This window comes from Telopea speciosissima, chromosome 7 (assembly GCF_018873765.1).
Source record: "Telopea speciosissima isolate NSW1024214 ecotype Mountain lineage chromosome 7, Tspe_v1, whole genome shotgun sequence".
Taxonomy (NCBI): domain Eukaryota; kingdom Viridiplantae; phylum Streptophyta; class Magnoliopsida; order Proteales; family Proteaceae; genus Telopea; species Telopea speciosissima.
Window position 1 is genome coordinate 9,712,282 of NC_057922.1, and position 27,371 is coordinate 9,739,652.

General features: G+C 39.3%; 1 protein-coding gene across 1 annotated transcript; it reads right to left on the minus strand.

The window, feature by feature from the left end:
* Positions 1-4,441: 4,441 nt before the first annotated feature.
* On the minus strand, positions 4,442-26,985 carry LOC122668099 (auxilin-related protein 2-like). Its single transcript, XM_043864663.1, has 9 exons — positions 26,968-26,985; positions 26,109-26,914; positions 19,541-21,149; positions 19,313-19,445; positions 19,124-19,224; positions 18,891-18,956; positions 18,609-18,698; positions 14,203-14,379; positions 4,442-4,976 (listed from the first exon to the last, which is right to left on the minus strand). Exons 2-9 carry the CDS (start codon positions 26,819-26,821, stop codon positions 4,938-4,940), a joined length of 2,928 nt encoding a protein of 975 aa, XP_043720598.1. The 5' UTR covers positions 26,822-26,914; positions 26,968-26,985; the 3' UTR covers positions 4,442-4,937.
* Positions 26,986-27,371: the final 386 nt, after the last annotated feature.

The window sequence follows — 27,371 nt, forward strand, 5'->3', positions numbered from 1 at the left end:
CCCTCTATGGATTTCTCCTCACCTTCGAATGTCAATTGATGTGGAAGCTGATATTGGACTCTGGTGTACGGATTGAACAGGTCGATATATAAGCTTTCATCCACCATTACCACCCAGACTTTAGAAGATCCGACACAGCGCTTTGCATGATGAGCTTCAGGCAGCTTCAACTCAAAAATGTCTCTGTTAGATAAAGTGTAGGAGTTCAATCTATCTTATTTTACAGAACCTTAAAATATTTTAATTTGAGAAACTTGATGCATATTCTAACAGTTTAATTAAATTCGTTACAACCTGAAATTGCCAAGCAATTCTTGTCCTCTTTTTTAAATGGACAGGTAAAAGTAGAGAGAGCAAACTTCTATCATGAAAATAAAATTATAATATAATAAAAAGATGCAACAACTACAAACAAAGACATCTATATTTTAGTAATTACTTCCAGACTGATACAAATTATCACCCATCTAAAACTAATAATTATGAGTTATGCTAACATTTTCTTCCTGGATATGAGATGCAGAAAAGAAAATTAGTATGCTATATACTGCACAATTAGTAGATAAAAAACTGAATTCTTCTTTTTCTTATCTATCCAATTGAGAAGGCATAGATCAGAGTCATATCCTACCTGACAACAAAAATCAATCTTGTGCAGTAGGCAAATGGAGCCTACACTTTTAGCTGCGTCTACAAGAATGCAAGATAGATCACCAAGGTAGTTAAATGGATGAACCGCATCCAATTGGGTACTGGGTTCAGTAGGATATTGTAACTATTTATTGATTTAGATCTATTATTGAGATTTAATATTGTAATCTTTTATTTTAAATGGGCTACATAGTAGTAGGATCCTTTCCATACTTTAGTTTAATAGACTAATTAATGGTAGAGTTGATTTAGAAATTTAATTTCCAGTTTTAGATTTTACTCATAGGAGTCTTTATTTGCTTCTTTAAATACGCAAGATTTGGACTGAATTTAATTTTAAAGATGGTATTACCTGCGGGTCACCAATTGTGAATGTGTGCTCTCGTTCTCCCTCTCTTCTTCAATTCTTCTTCTCTCTAAAGCCCTCTCATCTATATCTTTATTTCTCCTTCATTATTTCCCTTCCCGTATCCTTATTTACATTTATCGTTTCATTCTTGGTTCCTATTACTACCATACTTGTGGTTGAACAAGAGATTGTTAGATCTACTTAGACCAGATTTGGAATGATTTCTATTTCAATTTCATGGGGCGATTTCTATTAGGAAATTGTTTGGTTTGATTTTCGCACCTTATTTCAGTGAAATAGAAACAAAAAAGAATAGAAATTCTGAAATAGCTGAGGAGCTGTTTCAATTTTGAAATTAAAAATGATTTCACTCTTGCTTTTTAATGAGCACAAAGTTAATTTGATGGGCAAAGTAGTAATATATACAGGTATGTATTCACTATGCAGCAGATATGTACATCGTTTAATAAACAGAAGGGAAAGGTATTTGTGCACGGGAGATTCTCCCATCGACTCCATCAAATAGGGGGCAGGGGTGTTTATGTCATTTTGGATGGGCATTTAAGCCCATCTGACTGCACTTAATGCCGGTCATGCACATGCACAGCCGTGCATAAAAACTTTTGCTTAAACAAAATAATAGCATGTAGATAATGATTTATCAAAAGGAAACCTCACAACTGAAATTAATGATAAACATTAAGATTGAATGCCTTGCAACAGCGGAGGAAATTGTAGCAATTGCACTCAATGAAGTTCATATTATGGCAGTGTAAATCTCAGTCTTTCAAATATATATCCAAGGAAATTCCAATGTGCAGATACCTCATATCCCAGCTTCAGAATGTAAAGGTTACACTACAACCACCAATTTCTCAATGCTTTTATTTGGGATTCCACCAAATGTATAAGCCAAATCATCTAAAAGGAGTAGTCCATTATCTTCATTGTAAATAAGTCTCAAAGTCAATGAAGAGACTGTGTCTTCTCATTAGAAAAATAAATAGTTAAGGGGAGAGAAAACAAAAACAAGAAAAATAAACGGTAACCCTTTAAAACAATGAAAACATGGTAATGGTTGGTACCAAGCAGTAAATCTGAAAAGCAGGGTAGTAATAGCAATCCTAGAAATGAACTTTTCTCATACGACATCAGTCACTCAAATAGTGAGGAAGAGATCACAACTAGCAGTCATCACTGATTGAAATATTATATTCTAGAGAAACAGTTCAATACAGAGGGGGAGAGATAGAGAGAGAGAGAGTGATACTTTCAAGGGAACGCTGCAATCCACCGGAGAGTCGGAGATTGGAACGAAAAACGCCGCTGTAATCGGAGACTGAAGACTGGAACGAAAAACGAAATGCAGATTACAAAAAAAAAAAACAAAGATCGCCGCTGCAACCACTGCCAGAAGTGAAGATTGAAATCGGGAAGAAGATGGGGCGAGAAGGATTTGGGGGTTTTAGGGTTCCAAACCAGAAACCTGGGAAAGAGGGGCGTCAGCAAAGGTAAATCGGGATTTTTGGATATTACTTTTGCTGTTTTGCTTTTTTGTAACAACGTATTTGAACTTTTTTGTTTTTTGGGTAAAGAACAGCGAATTTGAACTTGAAGACGTATAATACGTAAAATACATGTTTTATACGATTTTATAAATTCATTTATTTTCCCTTATATGCATTTAAATAAAAAACGTATCGGTCCACATGAGAGAAGGAGGATGATCTCAAGATTGGCACTTTGGGCTGGGTTGGGCCGAGATTCTTCAGTATTTATGAAACTGGGCCGTTGATTTAACATTCATTCGAATCCATATTTTTTGGTAAAAGTTTCTGATGCAACACATCTATTGTTGGATCTTTATCCCCTCCAATTCCCTGCCTGGCCAAGTTCCCCAGTTCCCCTAACAAGGGGGTACAATGACCATTCTACCCCTGCCCCAATTCTCTGCATTAAAGATTCTTCTTAGACTTTTCCTTGACTTGCTTGACAAATTCAGGATTTTTGCTCCCAGATAGAAAAGGGGCTTAATCATATAAAATTAGAGCCTTGGATCCAACAACTGCGCTAAACTTGGCCTTATCCCAGTGAAGTAACCCCTAATATCAACAATGAAACTGAAATATGGTCCCATTCAGATGACTTTTGAAAATTTTCATAACCAATTGTTTTGTCGCTTATTATGAAATACAAAATTTGTAAAGAAAAATACAATAAATTCTAATGTACCTGAGTAATGACTTAAGCCTAATTTGGTATGATTTCTATTTCAATTACATGGAGTTAATTCTATTTCGGAAATTGTTTGATTTTATTTTTCAGTAAAATAGAAATCAAATGGAGTATAAATTCTGAAATAGCTGAGGGGCTGTATCAATTTTAAAATTGAAATTGATTTTACTCTTACTCTTTAATGAGCACATGATTAATTTGATTGGCAAAGCAATAATTTCATGTTAAAATAAAATAGCTGATAATCACACCACCACCATACCGCCACCAACCCCTTTCCAGCCCAGCCTAGAGATGGTCTTAAATTTAAGGGGTCACCCCTCAAACTCAAAACTATCATCTTCATTTATATTAAAAAGAATATCATCTTCATATTAGCAAACCAAGCTCTTCCCATCACACCATGCGACAGGCCTAGGGAAAAGATTCTCTCACCCACTAGTGTAAACGAGAATGTGAACCCAGGGGATTTTTTTAGGAATCGGTTTTGGATCGGCCAATTATCTGTATCGGTCTCCACCGATACCAATATCCGGCCGATCCTGAATCAGTGGATCAGTTCGGACAAGTTAAAATGTAAAAAAAATCAAGGTTTTCAAAGAAAACATGAACAATCCGGATCGGTTTCTACAGAGATCAATAATACTGATACCGATCAAGACCCTGCACCAGGGTAGAGGCATGTGGATTAGGGTCAAAGCCTCGAAGAGCTCCCATGAAATAAAAAATTGCATCTAAGTTGATGCCCCTACAAACTCTTTCAGTGGCCCCTATACTGGTTCAGGCGCTACACGACCACACAGTGATATCTTGCCCAAAACAATAATATATCTTATCTATTCATAAAACCAAAAACATCCAGGCCTGGAACCTTGAAAGATGCAGCTATGGGCAGACCACAACCAAACCATGAGAACACCCGCACTCTTAAGCGGACCACTAGGATTAGCTATGCAACTGCGTCATGGGGCATGTTGAGAAGTTACATTTGTTTCAAATGAAGTTCAGGAACTACTTCAACCCACGCTAGCAATTTAGAAGAAGAATCTAATTCGGACAACTCTAGATCTGCAAACAGTCCAGCTGATTTAATCCAATTCAAGCAACTAATTTGTTCAGGTAGCAGTTTGAATTAAACATAGGGAGCTCCAGGGTAAAGCAACATGTTTTTTCTAGAACATACCATGATTCAGAAACAATGGAACATAAACTAAAACCATAGACCAAGGATCTGAATTGCACATTCAATTTCTCAACTCAAGAAAAAATAATTTGCCTGAGTCTATTTTGATATTACAAATATAACACTAAATTTGTTGGTATTCCATTCAATCAATCAAGTACTCACAAAAAAAGAATTAACACCGGGACTAACTCTCACTCAAATGGATAGCCGATGCAATCTGCCAAGGACATGAGTACTCTACAATAACCAGCCAATACACCTAGAATTCAAGCCCGTATTTTCCCTGAGAACAACATCAATTTACAGCAACAAAAACAAACAAGAAGACTACCTTTCAGGCACCTAGGCAGTTCAGGAAGGAAACCTGTTTAACAAATGGTATAAAGAAATATCAAGACAAATACATGATTGTCGCAAGAAGCAACACCTCCACTAATATCACTCATGTATTTTTGCCCCAATAACTCGAGCAATTTCCGGATGAAGCATCTCAGAACAAAAGAATAAGCAGAGAAATTAGAAAAGCTCCTCTGAATTGAATTTGTTCCATGCTTCCTGTTCCAACAACTCAGATGTTAGGCATTCTCAATAGGACGAAAATATTAAACCAATAATAGTAGGTATTCAACAGGATATCATAATATTTAGTCCAGCTATTAACTATAAAAAGAAATCTGACACAGTAGCAAAGGTACATTTCATCATCGAATAAAGAGCTATAAATATGAGGCATAAGAATATCACACTACAAAAAAAAATATAAACTACTACTTACAAGAATTAAATCAGTATTCTAGTGTAATATTTGCTGTCTAAAGTGATTACTGGCACACCATTCCAAAACTAGTAGCCAACATCAAGGCACATCCTAATTTAAGGATAAGAAACATCTTGGAGAATGTCCCAGGCACTCTTTCTGAACCTCAACAGATGACTAAGTAACTTTCAAGTTCTATTTTCTTTCTACTCAAGGCCAGGCTCTGCCAAGAAGGAAATTGATCAGGGTGTCCACCGATGGTGAGCCATGATACTTTTCAAGTGGTGAGTCCACAGGATTGTTGTTACCAGATCAAGCATATCACTAAACTGAACAATATGCAGGCTTAAGGACAAAAATTACTACCAAAAAACAAACCTTCATTAACAGATCACCAACTGGGCGACGGTGGTAGGAGACTCTACCCATCTATTATAACCTAGGATTTAATCCAATTTCTAGGAAATAAAAGGAATGACAAATACTCTCTTTTTATCCTAATCAAAATTTTAACCCTTGCAAGCGTAAATAATTGCTAAAGATGAACCCCACCCCCACCCCCCTGGTTCACCAAAAAATAGACAAAGAAAAACATGCTTCCATCTAACTTGGAACTGGTTGTCTTCAAGTAATCATTCACGCTCTTTTTTTGAAGCAATGTCATTGAAGGGATAACCAAACCCCTCTAAACTGAAACGTGAGAAAACCAGCCACATGTATTAGCTGCACATAAGTTGATGATGCTCTGTTGCCAAGATGTCTCCAAGAATTCAAAGGGAAAAGAAATGGCTCTCTTTATAGTGTAATGAAACAAGCCCATTTTACGCTTTCAGTGCTCACCCAGCATTCACTGGTTGCAGCCAACAACTTTGTTTGCATAATTTCGTTTACAGAAGCTTTGATAGCTAAGCCTAATCAACAGACTTCTGATCATACAACCCATGTGATCATCATTCTCTGTCCTTTCTCCCACAACACCCCCCCAATACCCAACCCAAAGTTAACCAAGGGCATACCCAGTGCCCGAGACTCCCGCCACTGCGGAGTCTGGGGAGGGTCATAATGTACGCAGCCTAACCCCGTTTCGCGGAGAGGCTGTTTCCGGACTCTAACTGAGCAACCTTACCATTGCACCCAGGTTCGCCCTCCCAAACCAAAGTTTTTTTTTGGATGAATAAATAATTCAATTACCAAAGGAAGAAAAAGGGGGGGGGGGGGGGAAGGATACAAGCAAAACCAAAACAAGCCCTACCAAAAGGCAAGGACAAAACAAAAGGGCCAAAGCCCAACTAAGAACGTGCACTAAAAGGAAAGCACTGCAAGCAAACCCAGAACCAGGCTCATCACCCCAAACCAAAGTTAACCAAAAAGAATAAATCATTTGGACATTGATACATATGCCATATATTTATTTAATCATTATGCACTCAAAAAATCATAATTTAAATATTTTTATGTCTATTGTTTCCAATTTTACAAGCATTAAAGTCCAACACAGTGAAATGTCAGATTAAATAACAACTAGCTGACACATATCTTATCCCTACAAATTACAGACACAATTTATGTATGAACGTATTTATATATATCCCACACAGGAGGTAATTCCAACATGGACACAATTTGGACTATCGACTTTAAGTGAGCAAATTGTGGAAGTTATTGAAGGCCTTATGTGGCAACTGGCAATGGGATGTAATTTTCACTTGACATTAACATTGTCTAAGCAATGGGTCTCAACCCATCCTCTTAGCTCCCCCATTGGTTTGGGCTTCTCCCATAGTAAATGTTAAATCCATTCTGTCCAAGGTTTTACCTCCAATGGCCACCTTCCTCTTCGCTAGAATACCAGTGGATCTATGGGAGAGGCATTCTTCAAAGATATAGTCCAGAACAAAGCAAGAAAAGACAAATCTTAGGGCTGCTCCAGTACTTCATGTCCCATGGTCCTCTCAACAGACCACAGAGCTCTGATGGAGATTATTTTCAGTCCGTCCTGCTGCCGTCCGACAGGGTTTTCCATATCAAAAGGGGGGGGGTGTTGGATAGTGTTCGAACATGAGCAGGTGGACAGAGGAAAAGGTAATAAGGTATTGCCAGAAACTGAAAAAATGCTTTGCACGCAGGCCCTAATTTTTTTTTCTTTTTTTTGGTAGGGATGGTGGAAGTTTAATGGTGGAAAGGATGAACACACTGTTCAGGAGAAATGGGAGAGAGAGGGTATTCCCATTCCCATATTTCTGTCAGATTCCGAATGTTTCCCCATTATTAGTGCAGGAATCCCATCAGAAAAAGGAAGTTCTACACAACAACTGGTTTCCAGTTTACATGTTGCTTTATCATCTAAGGCTGAGGTTTGGTCATCCCTGTCCAGATCACATCCATGTAGAAACCTTTATCCTATATGTTTCTGACAAGTAAAAGACTTTGCCAACAAAGGAAGAAGCAAGGGTAGCCACTAGAGAGGCTGCATATATTGAAAAAAGTAGACACAGCAGATAGTTTACAACAACAACCAAAGGTCACAAGGACCAGAAAAGACGGCAAAGACACATAGTAGGAAAGGGACCCAAGTCTGTCTATGGACTCTGGTCCTAGCTAATTCATCTGCTGAGACAACCGAAGATCGCATCCTCCAGAAAAAAGACATATTGACAGTCCTACTAAGAATTCAAGCTTCTCTTATAAGATGCATGTACCTCCAAGGTTCTTAAGACTTAGAGGACAGCTATTCATAACCAACACGGTCTCACACTTGATAATCAAATTAAGCCATCTGTGGCCCAAGTAATCCTCAAGTCATCCTATGATAGCCTTCAGTTCTGCTGTAATGCCTTCAGCCAAGTCAATCAGTAATTGGACCTGAATAAGCCAAGGCAATGTTGCCTTGGTGATCTCTCTCTCCATACAAGGTATGATACTCGGAGTTATTGTAAACAAGCTCTAATAAGTAAATCTGATTCATTTTGTCCTCTCTTCCGTTCCTTTATTTCGCATTTGAATTTCTGGTTACATGGGAAAATCCCATTCCACTTGGACCTTCCTTGACCAAATAACTTACAGTCTTATACCAAATCATTCAAACCAACACTAGGATAACATATGTAAATAGTAAATCATTCGAACTATACCGTGCCATTCTTCCAATGCTTGACAAGGACATCTAATGTAGTCCTAGATTGGTAAAAGACCAACTAGGAGCCAACAACCAGGATCTATTATGAACAGGTAAATCGGCTAGGTCAAAATAGGATTTTCGGTGAAATTTGGGCTAGGGTTTGGATCGATTATTCCTAGTGTAGGGAATGAAATTCGATTCAGGTATGGTGTGTGTCTGATGGTTGGATTGGTCTGTGAAGAATTTAGGTAATGGGATGATCTCCATAAATAGGTGGGATGTTGTGGTTTGAATGAGGTAATGGAAAAACAGCTTGGTTTGAGTATTCCAATTGGGCAGGAGAATACTCGATTAAATTATGTGAAGGTGTTGTTAGTTGAATGGCCTGTTAAGAATTTTGGGAGATGGGATGGTTTCAAGAGATGGGTGGGAAAATTAGGGTTATGGGATTGGTTTGGAGGATTAGGAGAAGAATGGGTATCCTCAAGTTTCTCATCTTTGAAAAGAGCATTCTCTTCTATATTTCTGCAGTTCCAATCCTTTCCTCAATAGTCATATCACTATGAGCTTTCCCTGGTTGATTAAGGCGGCCTTGGGGATGTAGAGGATTAGAAGAAGAAGATTAGGGATGATTCCAAACTTACTTCTGGTTGCAAACAGTTATTGGCTGCAGCTTGTTGATGAACGAACTTGAATAAAAATTGAATCTTTGACTAAAACTAGAAAGTAGAACTTGAAGAGAACCACTCGGCCTTCACACCGCAAAGTGTCGATTGGATCAGACACCAATCCCACCAACAAACCACCCGGGCTTCCCACCGCAAGGTGTCAATCGGATCAAACACCGATCCCATAAGCCTTGATCAAACACAAGACCAAAATCTTCAATGGAGAAGAAGAGAAGCAAAAGCTTTTCATTAATATCAAAATTAGTGTAGGCCCCGTTTGTTTAGAAGGGACTTAGGTGGGGTGGGAGAATTGAGGAGGGAAAATGCTGATGTGGCACTTCAAAATCCCATCCCAACCTTGTTTGGTTAATTTGGGGTGGTGAACTTACAAAAGCTCAGGGAGCATCATTAATTGCTTTGTCTGCTGATGTGGCACTTCAAAGTCCCACCCCTTTGCTATCCAAAGTCCCTCCAAATTGGTGGGACTTTGGTTACTATTCATGGGAAAAGTAACTTTACCTCAACATTTCCACCCCAACAAAACCCCACCAACATGTGGGTCCCATCTTCCCAACAATCCCACCCCACCTTCCCCTCTAAACAAACGAGGCCGTAGAGGTGTGGACCATAGTTGGAAAACCAGGTTTTCTGACTCGACTTGTCTTTCATAAAAACCTGATGACTCGGCCTTGTCAAACCCGGTCAAGGCGAGTCACGTTTTCTTCTTATTTTTAATGCAATAATATGTATAAATTATAAAAAACCAGAAAATACAGGAAAAACATATGGGAAAACTAAAAGAAAAAAAATTAAAGGAATCACATATCAATGCATTTGAGTTTATACCTTTGAACAAGGGAAGGGAGACAAGGAGTTGAGGGTTTCTTACTGTTTTAGAATACGGATTTATTATTTTACTCAACTCAGTATCTAAGTGACTCAGCTTCATGGTTTTTTTTTAAAATGACTAAACTCGCCAAGTCTGTGATGACTCGGGTAAAATTATTGAGTCTTATTATCGTCGATTTTTACCCTGACCTAGTCTACACGAATCTTGACCAGGTTTTCCAAAATTTTGACTCGACTCGGGCGATTCGGCCAGTAAAAACCCGGTTTCCCAACTATGGTGAGGACCCTAAAATAAAACTTAAGTTAAGAAGATTCTACCTTAAAGAATATTCTAAAATCATTTAAATTGGACCAGTGATCCAACCGGTTCAATTTAAAACACTACAACATGAAAATAAACAAAGTATAGGGCTAATCCCGTATGCAACTTATGTACCCCAACTTAGGCCAATAAAAGCGGCCTATTACATAGAAAACCCATGGGACCAAAGGCCCAACATGTCAATAACCCAACCCTAGACGTATTTCTAGGGAAAGAAGCCTAATTTGGTGATTAACCTGCATCAGCTCTCCCCATCTTGAAAAAATTCAAGGACGAATTTTGTAGTGAGGAGGGGGAAACAACATGTGAGTAGCAGCTTTGACCATTCCCAAGCAGAATTCTAGTTGCTTGTTGACTTTAGGGATGTAGTCTCCAAGGCATGGAGCTTTCTCTCCAAAGAACCATAGTGGCATAACAACTCTATGTGCTCGACCTCTGAATCAATATTAATTATGTATGACGTGTTCATAGAGTCTTCAACAGTTGTAACCTTTTCATCTAAGACTTGAGGCGCAAGTTGTGCCTCTTCAAGAACAGCACCTTGAAGGCCAACGATTTCCTGTGGAGTGATCTCAACCACCTCTTTAGCAAGGTACTAAAACTCGGGTCTCGGTACCAACTCGGCCCTTGGAAAAACTGAGTCGAGTTGAGATCTCGCCGAGTTGGTGCTTTTTTTTTCGACTCAAAGCCTCAACTTGGTGGGTTTTAGACCTAGTTTGGGTCTGAAACTTGGTTTTCAGCCTATTTTAGGCCATTTAAACACAATGGCACTATCAGATTTTGCAAAAACAAAGTCCAAATATGAGTTTCAATTTGCACCATAGGTTGGTCGGCGATGACGTACTAAAATACCTTACTCTACACATAACTTAGTAATAGAAAGCAAGCAAAACATTCAATTAATAGCTAAACAACTTAAATAAGAATTAGAAATGTTAAAGTGATACATCAAACTGTTTAACAGTGTTACAACTATCATCACATAAAATGACTTTGAATCAAGTATTCAGTCCCTGCTAGTGTCACAGTCTTCCCATGAGGCCATGACATAGTGTTGTTGTAATGTTGCATATAGTGCTCCACAGCAAGCATATAAGAGTTCTGTCGAGTTAGGTAAATAAATACATAGTAGATGGGCCATTTCCATGGGTCAACCCGAGATCCGAGATCTCACCGAGATGCGTCAAGTTCTATGGAGTTAGGTAAGTAAATACATATTAGATGGGTCATTTTCATGGGTCAACCCGAGATCCGAGATCTCGGCGACATCTTGTCTTATTTTGTATCATATCCTATCTCGTCTCAGTTTCTCAAAAAATCGAGAAACTCACCGAGATCTCGCGAGTTCTCGAACTATGCTCTTTAGTAACTACATGAACCACATAGGAATCTTCCTCATCAAGCATGTTGTCATAATATTCAACATCCATGGGATAAGGATGCAATCCTTCATCATCTTTAGCTTGATCTTCCTTTTCAGCAACAACAATAGACTTTTTACGATAAGGGCAGTCCTTGGCATGGTGTCCAATGTCTTGGCAGTGGAAGCATCGGACTTTGTCAGTACTAACCATAAGGGCTTTACCCTTGTTGTCAACTTGTGGAGGAGCTGCCAGACGTGAAGGTTCAGCAGTAGAAGAGCTAGTAGTAAAAGGTTTGGGTGCTGGAAAATTTTTGTTGTTGTCGATAGCAGGAGTACTAAACCGTTTACCTAGTGATGCTAAAAGCTCCTCAGCCTTAAGAGCTTTCTCAAAACAGTCCCTAACATTAGACATATCTGCTACACCAATGACCTTGTTGATTTCATATCTCAATCCCAAACGGAAACGTGACAATACCTGAATCTCATTCTCTCTAATGCCCGTACTAGAAGAGAGCGAATCAAATTTTTGCATGTATTCAGCCACTGTCATGTTCCCTTGGCATAGAGTGTTCAGCTGGTCTTGCAATTGTGCCCTAAAATGCTTGGGCAGATACTTCTTCCTCAACTCATGTTTCTTCTCAGCCCATGTGGTAGGTGCATTACCATCATATTCCATGTCACCCTCAGTGGTTCTCCACCACTCACGGGCAGGTCCCACTAGCGTGGAATGTGCTAGTTTATTTTTCTCTCCTCCGGTAAATCATACCAGGCATAGTAGTCATCCAATGCAGCTAAGCAATCATAAAAACCTGGGGCTCAGGGTTGCCATTGAATTCCTTTAATTCCAGCTTGACCTTTTGCACATAAAGATATCTCCGACGAGGAGCACCATTATCAGCATTAAAGTAAGACCTAATATGGTCTTCAAAGCTCATACGATTCTCTGGGGTTCCCTATTTTCTCTGTCGTCTCTATATCTATCTTCTCTGTATTTGTCTTCTCAGTATCTGTCTTCTCTATGCCTGTATCTGTCATCCCTGTACCTATCCATGTCTTCCCTGTCTCTACGATGAGGTCGATGGACTTGGGATTGAACCTAGTACATGTCCTCTTCCATGGGCAGGTTGTTGTCCTTAACAGATGTAACTTGTCTTTGCTCAATAACTTGCAGCCGATCATGAATAAACTTCTGATCAGCTTGTAACCGTTGTAGCATCTCAAGAACCTTTGTCATAGGGTGGGTAGAGACAGATGGAATAGGCTGGCCATGTTCATCCATGGCTCTAATACCACTTAATTTAGTCCTAGATTGGTAAAAGATCAACTAGGAGCCAATAAACCAGGATCTATTATTAACAAGTAAATTGGCTAGGTCAAAATAGGTTTTTCAGTGAAATTTGGGGCTAGGGTTTGGATCGATTATTCCTAGTGTAGGGAATGAAATTCGATTCAGGTATGGTGCGTTTTGGATGGTTGGATTGGTCTATGAAGAATTTGGGTAATGGGATGATCCCCATAAATAGGTGGGATGTTGTGGTTTGAATGGGGTAATGGAAAAACAGCTTGGTTTGAGTATTCCAATTGGGCAAGAGAATACTCGATTAAATTATGCAAAGGTGTTGTTAGCTGAATGGTTTGTTAAGAATTTTGGGAGATGGGTGGGAAAATTAGGGTTTTGGGGTGGTTCAGAGGATTAGGAGAAGAATTGGTATCCTCAAGTTTCCCATCTTTGAAAAGAACATTCTTTTCTATATTTCTGCAGTGCCAATCCTTTCCTCAATAGTCATGTCACTATGAGCTTTCCATGGTCGATTAAGAAGGCCTTGGGGATGTCGAGGATTAGAAGAAGAAGATTGGGGGTGGGGATGATTCCAAACTTACTTGTAGTTGCAAACAGTTATTGGCAGCAGCTTGTTGATGGAGGAACTTGAATGAAAATTGAATCTTTGACTGAAACTAGAAAATAGACCTTGAAGAGAACCACTCAGGCTTCACACCGCAGAGTGTTGATTGGATCAGACACCAATCCCACCAACGAACCACCCGGGCTTCCCACCGCAAGGTGTCAATCGGATCAAACACCGATCTCACCAGCCTTGATCAAACACAAGACAAAAATCTTCAATGGAGAAGAAGAGCAGCAAAAGCTTTTCATTAATATCAAAATTCGTGTAGAAGTATGGACCCTAAAATAAAACTTAGGTTAAGAAGATTCTACCCTATAGAATATTCTAAAATCATTTAAATTGGGGATTCAACCAGTTCAATTTAAAACACTAAAACATGAAAATAAACTAAGTATAGGCTAATCCCGTATGCAACTTAGTAACTTACGTACCCCAACTTTAGGCCCATAAAAGTGGTCTATTAAATAGAAAACTCATGGGACCAAAGGCCCAACATGTCTGTAACCCAACCCTAGACTTTATTTCTAGGGAAAGAAGCCCAATTTGGTGATAAACCTGCTTCAACATCACATATAGAAGAAAATGCCCTTTAAAGTCCAAGTCTGTATGGCTAACAGATGCAACCAATTTGTGACATGGTCACTATCAATCACAGGATATACTTTCCTTCCAACTAGGTTACACCAAATTATGACTGGTCAATTTAACAAATCAACAATAATAAATCAAAATTTTTATTGACTAGAGAAGTGCTGATTTGATTATATAAACTACATTGCTTTCAAATAATGAAGTACCTTAAGAAGGTCGAATACTTTCTCTGCAATGCATTTCTGTTGAAGATTAGCACCTTTCTGTTGCACCTTATCAGGATGGATACACAAAGTAGCTTTTCTGTAAACCTTTTTAACTGAGGCAGCAGTTATCAAATCAGTCAAAGAAACAGGCTGCCAACCGCATTCAGGCCAAAGCACCTGCTCATGATTAAATGAATATTAGAAATAACTTGGCATGTGGAACAATAAGCTATACATGATTATTAACCAACAAGACCAAAAAAACATTTCAGACATGTCAAGAATAGGATCCCATATTCCCATGTCATTCTACACCTCTAGCACCAACTAAAGAAGTATGCTTTCCTGAGGAAGCAGATAATCACCTTCTACAAGGTGTAAGACTTCATTGAATTACTTACTTATTTTACCTTGGACATTGGTCAACTCAGAAAAATGGTCTATTACAAAAAACAGAGGATCGAGGACAACTAGGTAACTGTTCATCCGGGAAATAATGGATAGTAAACTAGAAAAAGATATGCAATTAGTAAATGGACCATCCAACTTCCTTGAAACCTGGGTAACATCAGATGAGTTAGACTCTATTCTGTGGGCCCCCTCAATCAAGAACAGAAACCTTCTTAAATAACCTAAGTTTTTACTTTGACAGGGCCCTCAATTAAGCAGGACCAGAAAACTAGAAAAGATCTGTGAGACAGCATTTTTTGGGTCAACATAGCCCCAACTCTGGCTGTGCTAGTTTCTAAGTTAACATTAATCATCCACTCTGGTTTCTTCTGCAGGTCCCACCTTGTTCCTTGACTCATACAACTAATAGATCACTATTAATTAATGTGGAAACCCACTACATGGAACCTAGAACTCATCAAGATTGCTGCATATGAGACTGGGCATGGAATTTTTCCCCGAACCACTATATCACCTCGGGTTAGCTTTCTTTCAAGACTGTCCACAGAATTTACTTTAAAAAGAAAACTGCAGTAGCTCACCCATCAAAAAATCTCAAGGAATTCTCTTAAACATTTTTTTGTCAGAAACTTGATAGTTCCATACAGTACTTCACATGGAAGCCTCAAAACTCATCCAGACTGTCTCCCAAGGATTTCTCCTGAAAAATTATTATGCTAGAAACTCGCTTCTTTCTTCTCTAGTATTTTACTTCATATTCACTGAAGTTTGGTTGAAATTAAGAACCTTGCTAGCTAGATACTTGAACACTTCAATTTAAGCTACAAGAGACACTCCGTTTCCATAAAGGAATGTTTTACTGCATCTATGACCTATCTATGGACAATAGAACCAGAAATCAGTAAAAGGTTGATCAACCAGTGCAAATTAGTACAGAGACAGTGGAACTAAACGTTGACAAGTCTGTCAAAGTCAGTGAAATTCATTTTCTAACAAGAAACTTGAATGACTGGGATGTTGAACAAATGCTGCAGCACCATTGTTAGAATGGAAGAAAAGGAGGGCAGATTGATTTCGTGACTGGGAAATAGAGGCTGTTACTCTAATTTCTCAATACAATTCAACTGGACCTAACAGAAGTTCCCCTCCATTTCAGGTAGTATAGATGAAGGGATTGCCAACAAAACAAAGTCTTTCGGCAGAGGCCCTTGATAGCAATCCAACCATAGATCATTTGATTTCATGGGGTTACTGCCTTCCTAATGCCTTCCTGTTGTGGTTATGATCCGATCATTCGAAATACAGATTACTCTTTTTGATGATAACATAGGCAGGGTTACGTCCAGGGATGTAGAAGACCTAACACAGAACTGAAATGAATTGAAACTCAGATGTTGGGCGAAGATATTATGGTCCTATTTCCAGCTGCCATCACTTAGAGCATATGGAGAGAGCTTAAGAAGATAAAAATTGAAAAGGATGATGAACTAAACCAGATGGGACATCCTTTTTTATTTGTTTCCTTGTTTATGTTATGCCTACAGGCTACAGCCCATTCTAAGTTGTTAGGGACCTAGGAGCCCTCCCCACAATTTGAGATGTGTTTCATGAAGCTTTGGTTTTCATGCCATGTTGCTGTGTGATGCAGTGGAGTGAGGTGAGATACCTAAGATTAGTGAGAGACTGACCAAGGCCATAGATGAGAGGCCTTGGTCATATCCCTCCCCCCTCTTTCTTCTCTACCATCTTTTCCTCAGTTTCTAATTTATTTCACTGCAACTGAGGATCACTGCAAGGTACCGAGACCTACTGTGAGGGTGTTAAATGTGTAGTTGGTAGTTGGCTTGTTGCATATTCCATCAATCTTTGTAATGCACTGAAGATTAGGAAGCAGGAACACTCTACTATTCTGGGTTTTCTGGCAGCAACCTTCAATGGTGTTTTCCTCCAAGCATTAACTCCCACCGATCTTGTCATAGTTATCAAGGCGGCAAGGCGACCATTGAGTTTTAGAGGGTCCAAAATCAAGACAGCAAGGCACCTGTCTAGGCGACCAAGGAGCCTGGATGCCTAGGCAACGCCTTGATCACTATGCATCTTCTAGTATGTCAATCCTCCATTCATTGGCCTCCTTCGACAGTAAGTTCATACCCATCCAAATGGCTATAAACCTCTGAGGTAACAACCTTCTAAATCTGGTTCTATAGTTTCTAATTTTGAAGCACTGTCATAACTATTGATCTAGCTATTGGATGTGGCCATAAATTTGAAGTGTTGAAGCTCTCTTCTAACCTTCCCTTAGTTTGGAGTTACAGCACCATCAGAGTTGGTTAGGGTTGGTTAATGCTGTTACCTTAAAGTTAATATTTTGGGGTTATTGCATTTATTGAGCATGAGAATATGGTAAATTCTGCGAAACTGCCGACAACGGGGTCTCACTTTGCTGTTATTCCCTGTTGTCTAGCCTTTGATAACAGAACCTTGCATCTGATAAATTTGGGTTAACCAAATGTCAACACGCCCCTATTGTCAGCCTGCTGTTAGGCCTCTTTATAGTCTTTCTGTTACTGTTAACAGGTCTCTAACTTACTGTCTATGTCCTAGTAATGGGATAGGTTGTTAGCTTGTTTTTAGTGACCTTAGTCCCACATTAGAGAGGTTCCATCTCCAATTGTCCACCAAAACTAGAAACCTTCCTTTTTGTAGTGTTTATTCTTGTACCTTTTTGTATAGCCTCATGTGGGTGATGTGAAGGACAACAGCCTCTTCATTTGTAATTAAATTTGATTTATCAAAATAAATACATATATTTCAGCAAGGCCTGAAGACATTGCAGGCTCTATATATATGCAAAAGGAGGCAGTTTCCCTCCACCAATGGTGACCAAAGAATCCCTTGGCCATGAGTTTGGGCGCCTTAGGATGGGTATCGGGAACAGTGGGGAGGGCATCATCGACTTCGTACAGTAGGGGGGGGAGAGTAATAATGACCCTAGATGCAAAAACTCTCTCTCTCAAAAATATGACACTATATGTGCAAAAGCAGAGGTTTTCACATCCTGAAACAAGAAAAAAGGCATTTTTAACAACTGACTAATTACTAGGTGGACCTTGTTGCAACGGATAGGTTGCTCCATTGTGACCAAGTGGTCACACGTTCAAGAGTCTGGAAACAGCCTCACTGCGAAGCAGGGGTAAGGCTGCGTACATTATGACCCACCCCAGACCTCGCAGTGGCGGGAGCCTCGTGCACTGAGTATGCCCTTTTTTATTCTTTTGTCCCCACTAGAATAAGAGCAACAATAGTGGCATGATTCTTCTACTTAAGTTGTCATTTTGTTTCAGATATAAACATAAGGTACATGGTTCAGGTAAAAATGGGTAAGCTAATTTCCACTTTTCAGTGCTATCCCAAGTCCTAACTCTCTCTTTCACTGACTTCTCATAAGAGTTAATTTGGTGGTAGTAACACCTTCACCAAACGAAACCTCTAGAATTCAACAAAGCAAATGTGGAAGCCGCTCAAGCCCCCCACAAGGTTCTGTGACGTGTGTTTCTACCAAACACCATCAATTGGCGGTGTGGATCTCCAAATGAGGAAGGATCAAATATTCTTAGTCCCAATTTATACAGAACCATTATAGCTCGCCAGCGCACATTTGATCATCATTATCCTGTTCAAAGGATACTCTAATCTCTCATGACAAAAAAATTGAGACGATACCTTCAAATTATAAATCTGAAAAGATAAATTACAAGTAACTAGAGCAAAGCCTTTACTGGTGGCTATTGCCAGTAATAAATACTACTCAGAATTTGCTCCAATAGAACAAAAATGCTTTCTAGATGTTAGACCATCAAGGAAATTGGTTTCCTTAAGAAGCATAAAACAACAATGTCCAAATACGCAATTGGATAAATTTAGAACCAACACTGGTACAAAACAGGAAGCAGGAAACATAAAATAGAACAGGAATACAAAGTACACGTACGCACATATTGTAATGTTGATAGCAGAGCACGCAGATTGCCTTCCTTCCCCGCAGCCCAACGCTTAATCTCAATGTCCAGTGTTTCAGCAATCCTCTGAAATTAATGTAGAGCAAGATTTACAAATATGGAAATTCAATTAACTTGAAGAAAATGTTGACATAGCCATAAAAATCAACAACTGAATCAAAAATCACATAATCCAAAGGAAAAAAGAGAACCATTTCATGTTTTAATGTTCACAAGTGTACCATTTCCATATAACTTGGCCTGATATAAAAGACTTACATGTCTTTCTGCTTGGTCCTGCTGAGTTTGAAGGTCGCGCTGATTCTTCTCAGCCAGTGCTTTTGCCTATAAAAGAAGACTCAGTAACAAAGACTTGAGAGGCCGCCATTGTAAAGTTAAATTCAAATTGATCAAGAACTTCAATCATATATTTGTCCTATGCAAGTGAATAAGACATAATACATATTTCATCATTAAAAGAAAGAAAGAAAAAAAAAACAAAAAGAACATACCGCGCGCTCCTGAGTCCTCTGGTGACGCTCCCATCTGGCTTTCCGTCTTTCCTCACTCTCCCCATCCATTTCGTGAAAGTCCCCAGATGGGGAGGGTGCCCCTATAGAATAGAGAATGATGAACGAATTATCATAGGTCAGAATCTCGCACATAACAATAAAAAATTTGCATGTAAACAGTGAGATTACCTCCAAAAATTAAATTAAGGTCATCAACAATATTTGTCGTGGAGGATGCCTTCTTTATGCTGGTCGAAGTTCCAGAAGACGTCCTACGCCCTTCAGACCCTCCCTTGTTGTGAAATTGGGTTTCAAATGGATCCTGAAACAAATGACCAGGAAGTAAATGATATGATCAGCTATGTTTGTAACAACAAATCAAAGTGCAACATCAGTGTCACCTTCCTAGGTACTCACCGATGTGTTAGGCCTTGGCCTTGGTACACTTTTTGGTCGAGCACCCATATTACCAAAGAAAGACTCGAGATCATCATTATCATTCTTTTGCTGATTTTCTCTTGCAGCAGCCGCAGCTGCTGCATTTTCTCGAGCCTCTGCAGCAGCCCTTTCAACAGCTGCTCTTTCCGCTCTAAGCCGTACTTCGGCTTCAGCCCTTGCAACAGCAGCTCGCTCTCGTGCTTCCTTCTCCCGTGCTTCTGCAGCTGCCCTCTCCCTGGCTTCTGCAACTGCTCTTTCGGCTCGTTCCCTTGCATCAATTGCTGCCCTTTCACGAGCTTCAGCTTGTGCCCTCTGAACAGTAGCACGGTCACGTGCTTCAGCTTGAGCCCTTTCAGCTTTTAGGCGAGCTTCAGCACCTGCTCTCTCGCGTGCTTCTCTGGTAGCCCTCTCCACGGCTTGTCTGGCCTTCCCCATTTCAATCTCCCGAGCTCTCTCTCTCTCCCTCTCAATTCTCCTTTGTTCTCTTTCTTTCTCCTCTCTCTCTTTTTCACGATCTAATCTCTCTTGCTTCTCCCTAAGTTCCCTTTCTTGAGCATCATGCTGGACCGATTCCTTACTTCTTGCAGCCCTCGCAATTTCTCTCTCCCTTACTTCCCTAGCATGCTTGAACTTTGCCTCAGCTCTATCCATGGCCTCCTTCATAGCAGCAGCAGCTGAGTTTGTCTCTATGTCATCTTCACTAGATAGACTGTCTGCTTGTTCATCAGCATTATTTTGGAACCTACCCATGGCAAAGTCTTCAAGTTCATCAATCGAAGAGACACCAGAGCTCTTCTCTGAATCAGGGACTGTCCTAGGACTCTGGAAGTTTTGAGTGGAATGTGGAAAGGTGGGGAAGTCATTAACCTTCTTCATATTTACAGGTGCAACAGAACCTTTATCTCCTTTAAAAACTTGTGCTGGTTTAGGAGGAGGAGGTCTTGAAGGTGGTGGAGCACTTGTAGGTTGTGTGAAAAGAGGGATCTCAGAGACAGTCAACCATACATCATCAGCTCCTTCCCAAATTTTTTCAGATTTCGGAGACCTGTCTACCCGAGAGGTTGTCTCATTAGAATCGGCATTTACAAAAGAAGTGTGAGAACCAGCATGACCAGCAGGTTTATTAGAATTTGATGAAACACTGGGAATGTCAAAGAGGGTTTGATGAGATTCCCGATAATTGTCAACAGGTACCTTCTTCTGTGAGGTGTCCTCAGACATCCTTACAGAAGATTTCCCATTTGACTCTTTGCCAGCAGAAGCATCTGTGTTACCTGTCCTTAAAGGGCTTTTTTCCCTCCCTCTGTTATTCATCTCAGGTGAAAACATGGGCACAGATTTCCCCAGGCTATCAAGAGGATCTATATCATCTAATGCCATCCCACTACGTGCTGAACCTTCAAATTTTGCACTTCCAGAATTACTGGGCTTACTCATTTGCTCCAAAGGATCAGTAAACATGCTTGAGGATGGGTAGACTGGTGAAGAAGTTGATCCCAAGACTACAAAGGGATCATCCATCATGCTGGCAGTTGATTTAGATGAAGGAACAGTAGACTGCTGAGGCTGATTTGTCTCTGAAGTTGCTCTGTGGAAAGGATATGATGTTTCCAAGACCAAATATCAATTAATATCTGATATATCAGCCTGACTATCATTTAAATGGAGAGATATACACAAAGAGATTCTGAAGAATAAACTAACTATAATCTTCAGAAATGGATTAGAAAAAATTCATATCAATTTACCTAATTAAACAATGAAAAATAGAACAGCATCAGAAGTACTACAGACGCATATATACTAGAGCAGACAATTTTTTTGGTCAATCATAGCAAATCCATGTGCGAATGATCAAACACCAAATAACTGGGCTAGGAAGGAAGCAAATTGCAAGCATAAAAAGTGATCAAAATTTCAACAGCATTAAAAACAAAATCTCATAACGTCCAGTCCAACCTTCCTTTCACAAGTCAATAAATAAAAAATAGACAGGCGCAAAAAAACAGGTATACTTGCAAATCAAATTTATACATATTTCAGCATATCTTTCTTCACTATCTTTACTCAACTTTGAGCTAATAAAGGGGCGTGTTGTGATTTGGGGAATGATGGCTTGTCAATTGACAAAGGCCTGGGTTTTATTTATAACAGAATAGAATAGGTACAAGTACAGCACTGCCCCTAGGACAATTCTACCGTTATACCCATATACATCAGTCCCCCTCAAGTTGGTGCATAGATATCAAACATGCCAAACTTGCACACAATTGCTTTTGAAGCAACATTACATAACTAGAAACTCTTCATAACCAAGGAAGAGTTCTCAAAATAGAAAGTAGAAGCTTACAAGAAATAGTATCTGGAACCTTATATACTAAGGTAACTAAATAAGCAATAAAGAAGCCACAAAATAAAACCCACGATCCCAACAAGTAGCTGGAAGATCTCAACATAATATTTCCCACGCAAATCTCTTTTAGATCTTGGAATATCTCAACAGAATATTCTCCAAATATTATGGTCGATCTCCTCTAGATGTTCTCCATAGATGCCGGTCAAGCCCCAATCGACTTACTTTTAAGGAGACCAAAAATCTCCAGCTATAGATAAGATCCCCATCTAGGAATCCTTCGAACCAATGGACCCCGCTACTAATACAAAATTAAAAGACTAAATTTGTGCACCCCCTTGGACCTAAGATTGAGGCCTTATAATTGAGCCCATTACAAATAAAAATGCTTAAAAGAAAAACCCATAACCAAATAATATCAAAACATGCCCAAAATAAAAGATCAAATCACATCCAAATATCCAATGGTGATGCGAATGGGTTTTACATATAGTGGGCTTATGGTCTAATGGGTTTTCTTTGTATGGGATACTTTAAAGAACCTATAGTATCAATACTATGCAGGATCACAAATCTTATTTCAGTTTCCTTTTTGCACCGGGACCCGAGCCAGCCCCTAGAAATTTTATTAACCTAATTTCAGTTTCCTAGTAGAACTAGGATTTCCGAACCCATATCCAATTTAACGTGGTCTATGGGTCCTTGTTTGGCAGGGATCATATAATAGGATTCTTTTAACAGACTGCAAGTGTCACTGGGATTCCAAATCCCAAAGCTCCTGGAATTCTTTATGATGCTTCCCCTTCATCAATAATATTCACTTTTATACATAAACTGATGAGATATTATGAGTTGCTTTTGGTGATTATTAACTTGTGTATGTTGATGAAAAAGCATTAATATGAATGGTTAAATCGGTACCCTCTCGAGCATCAAGAGTTCAAGACGTTGTATGGAAAGCTAGTCTAAGCAAGTGGATGGAGACAGCAAGCAAGTATCTCAATGGAAAATCCAAGACAAGATTGAATGACAAGTGGCATGAAGTTGAGAAGCCAGACTGGAAGACTCAAGCTTCACTTCAGTAAGGCCAAAGTCATGAAGGGTTGAAGCATTCAAATTAAAGATCAAGTTTCAAGGAACCATAATGAAGATCAAGAATTAGGAATTAGTTTCAAAGTTGTAAATGTAATATTTCCTAAATGTTGTAGAAGTGATTCTAAAAAGGCCTAATTAAGTCACCGAAGATATAAAGGAACAATGCCCCCTAACTTATGTAAGGTTAAATTTGTGACTTAGCTCAGTCCGAACACAAAAACTTTGTATTGCAGATGACCGCACTTAAGTACACACATCCGAGATCAATAATGATGTGTTTTAAAGCTCCACTGTCTGAGGACGTCCACACCTTTGTGCAAACATCCACAAGATAGCATGGGCATCCGCAGTCGAACGTAGACGTCCGACTTAGCCTGATGTAGATCCCAAGTCCATGTGTAGCCCCAAAACCAACCCAGTGTAGTTGTGGGATTCAACTGATGGGAGAGGCAGCCTGGTCTGATGATGTTGCAGGTTTTTGTAGGTTCGATGGAGCATCTCTATCAAATTTGTGGATGAGTTTTTTCAAGGTAGGGGAGAATTGATGCAAATACGTCACCTAAAGGGCTTAATTTTTTAAAAATAAGCTTTGTTATGTAGGTGTTGGGCTTTTGATCCCATGGTTTTACTTTGTAATTGGCCAATTTAATGAGCCTAAAATATGGGTAAAAAGTAGGAAAACGGGATTTACTTCATTAGTTTAGTTAGAGTCCCGTTTTGAGTCTATTTCCTTTATTATTCAACTTTCCTAGTCAATTTAGGTTACCTTGTTAGTTAAGGATAGGGTTAGGCCTTTCCTTTTTAGTGTCTCAAGTCTATTTTTGAGTCTTCTATATAAGTGTGTAAAGGAGGCCAGCATTGTACACGAATTTGATTAATGAATATTGGCTTAAGCCTTTGTGAAAATTCTGAGATAGGATGGGTGAGATGCCCAGGCTGAGATGGCCAACCCCAACCTTTCCTCACCCCCTTCCTTCGGTAATGGGTGAGAGCCTTTGACTGAAATTAGGGTTTGGAATCAAGAACCGATGGAAGGGGATGGAGGCAGGTTGGTGTTGGCTATCTCAGCCTGGGCATCTCACCCATCCTATCTCAGAATATTCACAAAGGCTCAAGCCAATGACTTAATCAAATTTGTGTATCATGCTGGCCTCCCGTACAAACTTATATAGAAGACTCAAAAATAGACTTAAGACACTAAAAAGGAAAGGCCTAACCTTATCCTTAACTAACAAGGTAACCTAAATTGACTAGGAAAGTGAAATAATAAAGGAAATAGACTCAAAACAGGACTCTAACTAAACTAATGAAATAAATCCCGTATTCCTACTTTTTACCCATATTTTAGGCTCATTAAATTGGCCAATTACAAAGTGAACCCAGTGAACCCATGGAATCAAAAGCCCAACACCTGCATAATCCAACCCAAAGCTTTTTCAATAAAATAGCCCTTTAGGTGACTTATCTACATCATCTGGTTTATTGTACTTGGTTTTGTCACAGGCATATTATTCCACGTAACCCAATTCACCCCCTTGGGTTGCCACATGATCCTACATAACATGTCTCATAGTCAGAAAAGGACTCTAAGTATCTGAGGTTAGTGTTCACTATGATTCTTAATGTTCATGTTCACTATGATTCTTGCTGAAAATTCAGTTCATTAGTATCATTGAATATGTAATATACCATAATGTCTACTTCATATTTCCCACAAGTTATGCAAACTTACCGATTTTTCAACACAAAAAAAGTTTTTTGTAAAAAGTGCAAAATTCAACATCTAACCAGAATGTTCTATTTAGGATATGGGGGTGGAGGACTTCAGAAGCATATGCCACCATGTTTCTGCAGTAATCTGGTTCTGTTCTTTCCTTGACACCTTGTTTTGGAGAGATTTATGACCATTTGAGGATAAGTAACTAAGATGAGGACATGGATATTAGAGAAAAGAGTAAAATGCTGAACACTTTTACCTCAACAAAGTCTCCACGTCCCCCCCCCCCCCAAAAAAAAAAAAAAAACGGAAGAAAAAAATACAAGCATGGAATCAGCCAAATAAATGAAGAAACATGCAGATCAGAAAGATGTTCTGCTGTAATGTCTGTCCATGTGAACATTTGCAAACTGCTGAAAATCACAATGCTGTTGAGGATTCAGTATTTAGATATTTTAAATCCAGAGAGTGGTGACGCTATTTCAAATTTGACATGATTTAGGAGTACCTTCTGATAGAAGAAAAGTAGAACTGTAGATGGAAGACGTTTCGGGTCGTATGGCCATCTGCAGTGGAGGCCTTTAAGTGCACTGCTAAGGAGGAGTGATATGATGAAGTTCACAAGAGCTAAAAGACCAATAGATAGACCGAATTACTTGTGAATAGATGGTGAGAAAGGAAATAAATAGTTTTTGGTTGATGACAAATATGGCTTTAAACAGGGTGGAATGGCGAAACAGGATCCATGTACCCAACCCATTTGGTTGGATAAATGCTTAGTTAAGTTGAGTACCTAGATATTTTAAATCCAGAAAATATCTTCTCCAATTATTATGTTAGACATTAATGCAGCATCAGCACATTAGTTACTTGTCTCAGACACCCAAGTCAGCAAAAGCCAAGACTAAAGAGGTACAGTGACAAGTGATAACTGAAATGAAATACTAACAAAGATTTATTTCACCTCATTCCTTTCTGATTTAGAAGTGACTGAGAAGAGATTATAAATACGTCACAGAATGGGATATAGAAAGAGAACCAACAAAAGACTCACCAACAAAGCTCAGTTTAGGATAAATGATATTTTCCATTTGTAAGTGGAATGTAGTCCCACGTGAATAAAGGAAATCTCAGTTTCCAAATCGTAGCTATAATCCCATCTAAAACGTAAATTTCCGTGCTTCATGTGCTTAATAGGAGTGTGAATTTACTCACTCCAAATACCAATATAAAAAAGTGGCAATTTAATCCAGTGAGCTACAGATTAGTAAACGAATTGGTGAAAGAATAAACAAAATTCACTCAAAAATACATTAAAGTTCGGAAACGAAAGCAAATTGAATCATCAACATATACCACTTGATTGCATGCCAAAAATGTACCTATTCTTTGGAGGACTGATCCCACCAAAACCAGGTATTAAATCATCAAAATTAGATGCATCCTTCACGACTTCTTCCGATCTCCTTCCGCTAGAACCCTTAGAATCCGGCTCCTTCCGTCTAAAACTCCCTAACAAATCATCGAATGGAACAGTTTGTTTCGGAGGCGAAGCGATCGACGCGAACACATCATCATTATTTACAGCAGCAGAAGAGCCCTTCATACCAGGCAACCCATGAAATATATCGCCGTCGTCATCATATTTAGGCTTATCAAAAACAGGCAAAGACGAAACCTTTGCACCCGAATCCTTCGACCCTTGAAATATTGAATCATAGTCGAAAGAAGAGGCTGAAGAAGCACCACCACCACCACCACGAGTCTCCGTTCGATTATCATACTTAGGAGGGCCACCAAATACATCGTCGTAACCACCATCTCCATAACCCTGGGTTTTCCGAGTCGCAGCGGAACCAAAGAGCCCGTCGTGATCGTCAAGGAAAGACCCACCAACTGAATTGGAATTCCAGCCCGATTTCGAACGGTTAGACGACAATGAAGCGGATCTAGAGTCTCCCCCTGGTCCGATCCCGACATTAAGGTTTCCAGAACTATTAAGGCCACCGGCACCCTTCGATGCCGCCATGGGAGCCGATTTGCCTTGAGGCCTGAACCCAAAATCCCTCGCCAACAGACCAGGAAACTCATCCATATTTCGTCAATTTAGTTTCCCAGATCTGGGCGTAATTGAACTAGAAAGATATGATCCAAAGCAAAGGGTTTTTGAGGTTCGAAGTTAATTTAAGGGTTCAGAGATTCGTGACACGCCAATCGATCTCAGCTGATAAAAACAATTAAAGAGAAGTAAGAAATGTGAGATCTAAAGAAAAACAAGGATTGAATCAACGGCTTTGAAAAAATTCGGTGTCGTTTCTCGGAACTGAGTCGGAATATGGTGCCCTCCGCGTCGTCTGGACGGGAGTTTACAGCGAGAGAGAGGACGTAGGTGGTGAAATTCTGACCTGCACTGCCCTTTTCAAATATCTCTCTCTCTCTCTCTCTCTCTCTGTTCCTTGTTTTCTTGAGCTTTTGTCTTAATTTTTTTTTTTGTTCTTTTATCCTTGTATAGATCATTAGATCCACTGACTTCTTCTTCGGAAATAGATTTCTAGTGAAAATGTCTCTGGCCCAAGAGAGAGAGTATGCTTTTTATTTTTATTTTTTTTAAGAGAGAGAGTATGTTGAGTATGTGGGTTTTTAGC

Excerpts from the sequence above, each read along its gene's own strand:
- LOC122668099 (XM_043864663.1), bottom strand. The coding sequence starts at position 26,821 with ATGGATGAGTTTCCTGGTCTGTTGGCGAGGGATTTTGGGTTCAGGCCT. Across the intron at positions 21,150-26,108 it reads ATCAGTCCTCCAAAGAATAG|AGCAACTTCAGAGACAAATC; the intron begins GTACATTTTTGG and ends TCCTTTCCACAG. Across the intron at positions 14,380-18,608 it reads TGCTATCAACATTACAATAT|GTGCTTTGGCCTGAATGCGG; the intron begins GTGCGTACGTGT and ends AATCATGAGCAG.